The 9,128-nt window shown below is 39.8% G+C and overlaps 1 protein-coding gene across 1 annotated transcript in view; it reads right to left on the reverse strand.

Moving 5' to 3' along the window:
- FBLN5 (fibulin 5) overlaps positions 1-8,841 on the reverse strand; it is a gene marked incomplete at its 5' end in the record, with an annotated part of 86,296 nt that extends 77,455 nt beyond the window's left edge. Inside the window, one exon of the mRNA XM_074236268.1 lies at positions 8,691-8,841. Within this exon, the coding sequence (XP_074092369.1) occupies positions 8,691-8,841 (151 nt within the window). The remainder of the gene's footprint in view (positions 1-8,690) is intronic.
- Positions 8,842-9,128: the final 287 nt, after the last annotated feature.

Here is a 9,128-nt window from a genome sequence, read left to right on the forward strand (position 1 = left end):
GGTTTTGTTTTCTTGTTGCAAGGTATTAATTGTCTCTCCCAAATTTTTAAGCTCCTTCCTTATTTCTTCAAGTCTTTCTGTGCTGGAGACCAGATTGTATTCTCCTCAGAGGTTCCAGTTCTCTCTGAGTTGGGGTCTTTCCATTCCAGGAATTTTTCTGTGGATCCACCTTTCCGCTGACCCTTCTTCATTATGCTAAGACCTTGAGTTGGGGGGCGGGGCTGGTTCACCTGGGCTTGGGATTGCTAAAGGCTTTACTGAGTGCAGTTTCTCTGGCTTGCCAGTAGGAGGTGCTCTGGAGTGTCTGTGACCTTGGTTGAGAGGCCTTCTCCCTTTGCTTGAAGGGAAGAGCTGGAGCTACTGAATTCTTCTGCCTTCAGTCAATGGTGGGCTTTACCCTGGCCTGAGGTCATTCCCCAGCTGGGTTGGTTCCTCTGCTCACACATCTGGGCCTCTGTGCAATGGAGGCGTGGACTCAGAGTTTCTCAGACCTGAGGAGCCCAGGGATGATGTCTGCAGCTCTCCTGCACCAGAACTGTCCCCTCAGCCTGGTCCCCAAGCTCCAGGGGCACAACACCAACACCAGCGCCTCTGCTTCCCCGTGGACCCGAGCCCCTTTCATCCAGCCCCACCACTGATCCAGCAGGTCCGGCTCTCCAGCCCTCAGACTCCAGGTTCCAATTCAGCTGTTAATCTGACTGATCTGGAGCTGATCCTCCCTCTGAGCCCAGACTCACCCGCCCTAATTCCGCCAAAGCTGCTGTGGGAGACAAATCCTGAAGTAGATGTTCTTTCTCCTGGATTTTCTTTCTGGGTTTTTTGGGTCGGATTTCTTTTAAGAGGTTTGTTTCATGTGATAAATGGGGAAGAGATCAGGAGACTTTAGAACTGTGCCTGTCTTCTCTCCGCCATCTTCGCCGGAAGTCCCCCATTAATTCTTAAACTAAAAATTCTTTCTCCCTTCTCATATGTTCCTCAAGTATTTTGAGTGGACTCTCTGTATGGGTATAACCCCATCATACACTACTTGTATTATGCTTAGCTTTATACATGTTGCATTCCCCTCCATGTCCCAGTCATCAGAACATAGAAGTGTATGTTATAATTTATCTTTGTATGTCCAGCACTTAGTATAGTGCTTTGCACATAATAGGCACTTAAGTGAATTTAAGTGAATTAATTTTAGCTGATACTTATAAGATGGTGCCACCTACTGGAATAAGTATGTCAGATCAGTGTCATCTAATGGAAAATCATATAGGGAAAGCACCCATTAGAAATTAAGTGGCTGCAACTTTTATTATTATTAGTTAGTATTGTATCCCAGGAAAATCGAATGTGGAATATTATGTTTACTCCTGGGCAATGAACAACAATGAAAAGCTGTAAGTCATCTGGAAAACACGGTTTTAAAATTATAATATAAATTGGTGAAGAAAGTAAGACTGTTTATTTAACCTATAGTAGATAAAGTGTGGAGTAGAGGTAGGGAAGACCTGATAGCTGCCTTCAAACATAGGATGTTTTAAAAGTCTAAGTTTTTTGGTAGCTGCACTAAGACTTTAGGGGCTTCTCTATATTTGGAGTTCTAGAAGAAATTCTATCCCAGAGGATAGAACCAAGGAAAGGGAATTTCTTTTTTTTTTGAGCCTCATTTTTATTTATTTACTTATTTATTTTTTAACATTATTACAATAGCCATTTTGTAAGAATAGACATATCCTTCACCCTCCAAAAAGAGAAATCTCAAGAAAAATAGAGTGAATTTAAAAAAAAAAGCATTCTTCAGTCTCTATTCAGACATCATTAGTCCTGTCTTTAGGGTAGGTAGTCTTCTTTATCATAAGTCCTTCAGAGTTCTCTTGGGTCACAGCATTGCTGAGAAAAGATAGGTCATTCACAGCTCATAGACCTGCAATATTGCTGTTACTTTGTATAAGGGACATTTCTCATGGCATCTGCTGATGTAAGTTTTTTACTGAGATTGTCCTGTTCATCATTTTCCATAGCAGGACAGCAATTCATCTCAATCATATCCACAATTTGTTCATTCATTCCCCAACCATGGGCATCCCCTCAATCTCCAGCTCCTCACCACCAGAAAAGAGCTACTATAAATATCCCTATAGAGATATTTTTCTTCCCATAATTCATCTTTTCTGGAATATGGACCTAGCAGTGGCATTGCCAAGTCATGCTTTTATAGCCCTTTGGCCATAGAAGAAAAGAAATTTTGTTTTTGTTTGGCAGTGGGGTTAAGTAACATGCCCAAGGTCATATGGCTAGCTAATTATTAAGTGTGTGAGGTCAAATTTGAACTTAGGTCCTTCAGACTTCAGGGCTTGTAGTCTATCCACTGTGCTACCTAACTGCCCAAGGAAAGGAAATTTCAAAGAAGAAGATTCCAGAAGATTCTTCTTACTTCTTCAATGAGTCAAGTGCTAGGTCACAACTCCTATCCTCATGCTAGGAGGTACCAGTCTATCCTATAATCACCTGTCAAACTGATTTTTCTAAAGTGCAGGTCCAGTGCTGCCCTTCCACACTTGACCCCATTCGATCAACTTCACTAGTTCCCTACCACCTCTAGTGTCAAATAGAAAGTCCTCTATGTGACTTTGAAAGCCTTTGATAATCTGTCATTCTTACATCTTACTCTCCTCTACATAGTCTGTGATTTAATGTCAATGGACTCTGTTTCCTTGCAAATATTCTGTGGGTTGGTTGGTTGGTTTGTCTTTCTGTGACTTTTACTGTCCCCCAAGCTTAGAATATTTTCCCCTTTTACCTACATCTCTTTGACTCCCTGATTTACTTCTAAAAAGTCTATCTTTCACTTTATCTTAAAATATATTTTAGAGGACTTCTGACCAAGGTGGTAGCAGAGAAGATAGGCACAGTGCTAATCTGTTGATCTTCTCTCATAAATAATATGAAACAAACCTCTTAACAGAAATCTGATCCACAAAACCCAGAAAGAGAAACTAGGAGAAGAAGATCTACCTCAGGGTTTGTCCTCCGGGATCATGGGTGAACTGGGCGCAGAGGGCTGACTCTGACAAGAGCATGGGACAGGGTCACAGACTGAGAACTAGACTAGCCTGATCAGCAGGGTGGGTGAAATCCTGAGACCCTGAAAGTGTGACCAGTCTGTTTGGAGACAGGGTGGGTGAGAGTCTGAGAGCTCCACTAACCTGATCAGCAGGACAGACTAGAGCCTAAAAGCCGAAAAGCGGGGCTAGCATGATCAGCCAACTAGTGAACAGAGGCATTGGTTGTGGCACTGAAGGTCAGGAGTTTTTTGGCAGAGCTGGAAGGAGAGTTCTAGTGCTTCATTTCTGCTGAAGCCTCTTCTGAGAACAAACAATTACAGCCCACCTCTGCCCCAGGCTTGTGAGCAGAAGACCTCCCTCAGCTATGAATAAGGAGAGCAATTACCTTGCCCTAGGGAAAAATCCACCATTGATCAAAGATAAAAATACTCAACAGCTTCATCCATCCACTCCAAGTTAAGGGAGAAGGCCTCAAATTAAGATCACAGACACTCCAGAGAAAGCAAACACAGCCTTCTGGCCAGCCCATGCAGAGTTACTAAACCCAGTGAGTAAAGCCTCTAGGGATCTCAACACCAAATCTCTGTGAACTAGCCACTTGCCAACATAAGGGCGTAGTAAAATGAAGATGGGGTCGTAGTAAAATGAAGATCAGCCAAAAGAAAGGGTGAAGGGGGGGTCCATAGAAAAATTCCTAGAAAGAAAAGACCCTAACTTAGAGAGACCTAGAAACATTGAGGAGATTGTGATCTGGTCTCCAACACAGAAAGACTTCCTTGAAGAAATCAGGAAGGAGTTTAAAAATCAATTGGAAGATTTGGGAGAGACTATTAACACCTTTCAACAAGAAAACAAATCATTGGAAAATGCAATTGGACAAATGCAAAAATAAAGTAATTCTCTCAAAACCTCAATTGGTCAAATGAAAAACTCTTTCAAAAATAAAATTGACCAATTGGAAAAGGAGTTACAAAAGGGAAATAAAATCACTGACCTTGAGAACTGATTGAGAAGGGACAACCTGAGAATTATAGGTCTTCCTGAAAACACTGAAGAAAAAAAAAGCCATTACTTAATATTATAGGATTTAGTGATGGAAAACTGCGCTAATATCATGGAATCAGAGGGCAAAATTGTCATTGAAAGAATACATTGATCTCCTCCAGAAAGAGATCCTAAAATGAAAACACCAAGGAATGTTGTGGCCAAATCCCAGAACTATCAGATAAAAGAAAATCCTGCAAGCAGCCAGAAAGAAACAATTTAGATATCAAGGAGCCACAGTAAGAATTACACAGGACCTGGATGCATCAGCATTAAGGTGTCACAGGACCTGGAATGAGATATTCCAAAGAGCAAGGGAGCTTGAAATGCAGCCAAGAATCCACTACCCAGCAAAGCTGAGCCTTCTTTTCCAGGGGAAAAGATGGACATTTAACAAAATGGGAGACTTCCAACATTTCCTGATGAAAAGACCAGAGCTTAATGGAAAATTTGGACATCAAACAGGAGGCTCAAGAGACATATGAAAAGGTTAAAAGGGGGGGGGAACAAAAACTGCTATCCAATAAGATGAAATTATCTATGTACCCACTTGGGAGAAAGGTTCTCATAACTCTTGAGAATTGTAACTCTTTTAGAGAAAATATACTTAGCCAGAAGTGATGGACACTCATGACTTTTCTGTGGCTCAGAATGATTTAAAAACAACACCCCCGGGGTGGCTAGGTGGCACAGTGGATAAAGCACTGGCCCTGGAGTCAGGAATACCTGGGCTCAAATCCGGTCTCAGACACTTAATAATTACCTAGCTGTGCCGCCTTGGGCAAGCCACTTAACCCCATTTGCCTTGCAAAAACCTAAAAAAAACACCCCCTTAAAAAGGGGGACACTAAAGAGATGGGAAGAGGGAGGAGATTGAATGGGGTAAATCTCATTACATTAAGAGGTACAAAAGACCTATTGTAATAGAGGAGAAGAAGGGAGAAGCTGAGAACCACCTGAATCTTCCTCTCATCATATCTGGCTTAAAGTTAACTTACACAAACACTCAGTTAATTAAGAAATTTATCCTTTTTTTTTAGATTTTTGCAAGGTAAATGGGGTTAAGTGGCTTGCCCAAGGCCACACAGCTAGGTAATTATTAAGTGTCTGAGACCGGATTTGAACCCAGGTACTCCTGACTTCAGGGCCCGTGCTTTATCCACTATGCCACCTAGCTGCCCCAGAAACTTATCTTATCTTTCAAGTATTAAAAGGGGAAAAGAGGAGGGAGGAGACATGGAGGGGAAGAAAAAGGGGAACTAACAGAAAGAAGGGAAGGAAGAAGGGGAAAGAAATGGGAGGGGTTGACATAGGAGGGCAAATACACTGAAGGTGGCAGTATCCAGAAGCAAAATACTGGGGACTATGGATAAAGGGAGAAAAGGGGAAAAATACAAACAGAAGGAAGATAGCATGGAGGGCAATAAAGAATTAGTAATTATAACTTTGAATGTGAATGGGATGAACTCTCCCTTAAAATGTAAGCTAATAAGATATGATTTCTCTCTCATCACATTCATCTTAGATCAATGTATACCATGGAAACATTGTAAAGGCTAATAGACTGCCTTCTGGTGGGGGGGGAAGATTGGGGGGAAAATTGTAAAACTCAAAATAAATAAAATCTTCATATATATATATATATGTATATATATATATATATGAAAGGTAATATACATATACATATACATATACATATATATTTTTTTTACTTATTTAGAATTGTTTTCATGTTGTCTCCTCCATCTGAACACCTTGAGAGCAGACAGTGTTTTTCCCTTTTCTTTTAAATTTCTCTGGCACTTAGCATGGTTGTTCAAACATTTTTCAGGCATGTCTGACTCTTTGTGACCCCATTTGGGGTTTTCTAGACAAAGATACGAGACTGATTTGCCATTTCCTTTTCCAGCTCATTTTACAAATGAGCAAACAGAGCTAAGTGACTTGCCCAGAGCCATACAATTATTGTCAGAAGCCAGATTTGAACCAATAAGAGGAGTCTAACTGACTTAAGGCACTCTATTCACTGGGTCACCCTTTTCCCTAGAACTAGTAAATTCTCAGGACCCTTTTCACTGGAACATTGACTGTTACATATAGCCCATGCAGGTAAAAAAAAAACCTTTAATTAAAGATAAGGCTTGGAAAACTAGAATAAACCAAGAGTACAAACTGGTATAAATATATATATATATATATATATATATATATATATATATATATATATATGTGTGTGTGTGTGTGTGTATATGACTGTGCAAGGGACTTTACCTCATATGTTATCTATAAAATGGAGGATATACTGGCCCAGTCTTCTATACAAGGCTATAGTAAAGAGAGAACATTCCAAATCTTGAAGTATTCTATCAATGTGAATTGTTATCATCACCATCACTATTAAGTGATAAAACACTCAACTTCTTCTGACCAAGAATCTCTTTTTTCACTTTGTATGTTTAATCTCTTGGTTTTGGTCTCTGTCTCCCCCTCTCTTTCTCTATCTCTCATGTACATATATGCACACACAAGTCACCAAGAACCTGAATTACAAATATATCAGCTATATCTCAAGGACAATAAAAGTCCGGAATTGATTCTAGGTGAGTCAGACAAGATCTTAGTGAGGTCATATACCTAGCTTTCAGCACAATACTTGGGAAGGGAGGGAAGACTGGGAAACAGAAATGGAATCAGTCCAAAGATTAATGGGCAGGGAATCCCATTCTCAGTCCAGCCTGGGCTGGGTGACAGGAAAGTCCAGGCATGAGAAACAGAGAGAGGGGTGTGGCAAAAGCCTGAGCTAAAAAAACAGAAGAGGAAGATAAAGGCAACTGCTCAGAATGGAAATTGAAACTCCTCTGGAATTTTGTGGTGTTTGTTGTTTATTTAATTTTCAAGATTAATGATGACCACTTCAGGAAAGTTCAGTTGGGCATAGTAGTTAAAGCCAAGAAGATAGCCTTAAGAGGAGAACCCATCCTATAAGACTTCCTAAAGGAAAGGCATCCTTGAGCATGTATTATCTGTCACTGGTTTTGTAGCATAAAAGTAAATTCTTCTAAAGGTGCCTTTAGTAAGTTGTGGCAGGTTACTATAAGTCACAGAATCTGTGCCCCTGGAATAAAAATATCACCACAGTTGAAGATGGCAAAAATCAGCAATTTTCCTTACCTACGTTGCTCTTCTTATCATTCACCTATCTTATTTGATTCACTTCCTGTGAAACAGACACAAGTGTTCAGTCTAAGTGAAGTAGATTAGCTGTGCCACTAATCTATTCATGCTCAAAGCAGGGGCACAAAATTTAGTGATAATAAATAGGGGTGATAAAAATACACATTATCTCTCATGTGATCATATAATGGCCCACATGCTCTAATTTGGCATATGTATAAATTAAAACCTGGCTCAAGATGTTAGATAGTGTAGATAGAATCATGAAACTTCAGAGACATACAGTCTAACAATTCCGTGATGCATTAACCCCTCTGCAATATTCCCAAGTGGTCATCCAATCTATACCTGAGCCATCTAGTGAAAGAGGCAGTCCCTTCTACTTTGAGATGCTTTTTCTCACATGTTTCTCTATAATACCCTCTGCAGTCAAGTAGAACAAATCTTAATCCCTCTGCAAAATGATGTCCCTTCAGATACTTGAAGACAGTTATTCTATTCCTTTAAAGTCATCTGATCTTAGGGATGGGGATGTTTAACTTCAACTCCTTCAACCCATCCTTTCATGGAGCAGTCTTAGTCCTGGGAAAGATCTGTGATCCTGACAATTTCACTAAAACTCAACTTTACTCATCAAGAAAACCTTGGAAAGAGAAACACCCATTCCCTCCCTTTTGTGCCTTAAGGAACTCCTTTTGGATGTTTCCCAGTTCCTCTAAGGGGGACGTTCAAACAACATAATCTTGTCTTAGAAAATTCAAATTGACAAGGTTTTTTCCAGGAAAACACAGCACAGTAATCACACCCATAGAAACTGACATGACAGCTGGACAGCACCACGAATTCATTTCCTTGCCTAAAATACAACCCAAAGAAAGAAAAATGGGCACAAAACCCAAAATAATAAAAATTTTAAAACATGTTACAAATGCCAAATGTACGACACAAATGTTCAATTGGCAGGTTTTGATGGGTAATCTTTTCTCATGAAGCTTTGGGAATGCAAATATAGCCTGATGCTATTTTTTTTATAAGGATATGTGAACTTAGATTATCCTGGGTGTACTTCAATTGTTGCATCTTAACCAAACTGGACCCTAAGAAATATGTCTATCTCTGAACGGATTCCTATGCCTGCTTTGCTACATTCCAACCTTCAAGGTCTCACTCTTAATCCTAGAGGTCAGAACTAGGTTTACATTGCTCTTATTTATACAGTGTAGAACATGTTGCCATGAAATCTTAGGCCCTGAAGCCTTTTTATAAAAATGACATTGATAACAATGGCAGAGGGCTTTCAGGAATTGATGGAATTAAACCATATGTCATCAGGGCATGTTCAAAAACCCTTTAGAAAGCACTATAATCCTTATTACTGTTAACGCCCTAGATAAACTAAATTATAAAAAGAGGCATTACCTAAACACTGGCCTTCCAGAAGCCAGTATCCATCTGTACAAGAGCAGGTATATCCTCCTTCAGTGTTGATGCAGATCTGGGTAGGGTTGCACTGATGAGAATCTGTTGCACATTCATCAACATCTACAAAAGAGATAGATACCAAAAAATGTTAGATCCATTGTCAATAATGGAGCAGCCACAGATAGCAATTATTTATATGGGCACAGACTACATCTCAGAATGTAACAGCTGGAAAAGACAGAGATCATCTATTCTAATCTGAAACTCAAATAACATCCATTAAAATTGTCCAACAAGTGATCACTTTGTTTGAAGACCTCCAATGAGAAAGATCCCCTATCTTACCAGTTGGGCTATTCTACTTTTGAACAACTCTGCTTGTTAGTAATTTTTCCTTCTCACAGAGTCAAAATCAAATTCTATAACTTCTATTAA

The sequence above is a fragment of the Macrotis lagotis genome, chromosome 4 (assembly GCF_037893015.1).
Source record: "Macrotis lagotis isolate mMagLag1 chromosome 4, bilby.v1.9.chrom.fasta, whole genome shotgun sequence".
Lineage (NCBI taxonomy): Eukaryota > Metazoa > Chordata > Mammalia > Peramelemorphia > Peramelidae > Macrotis > Macrotis lagotis.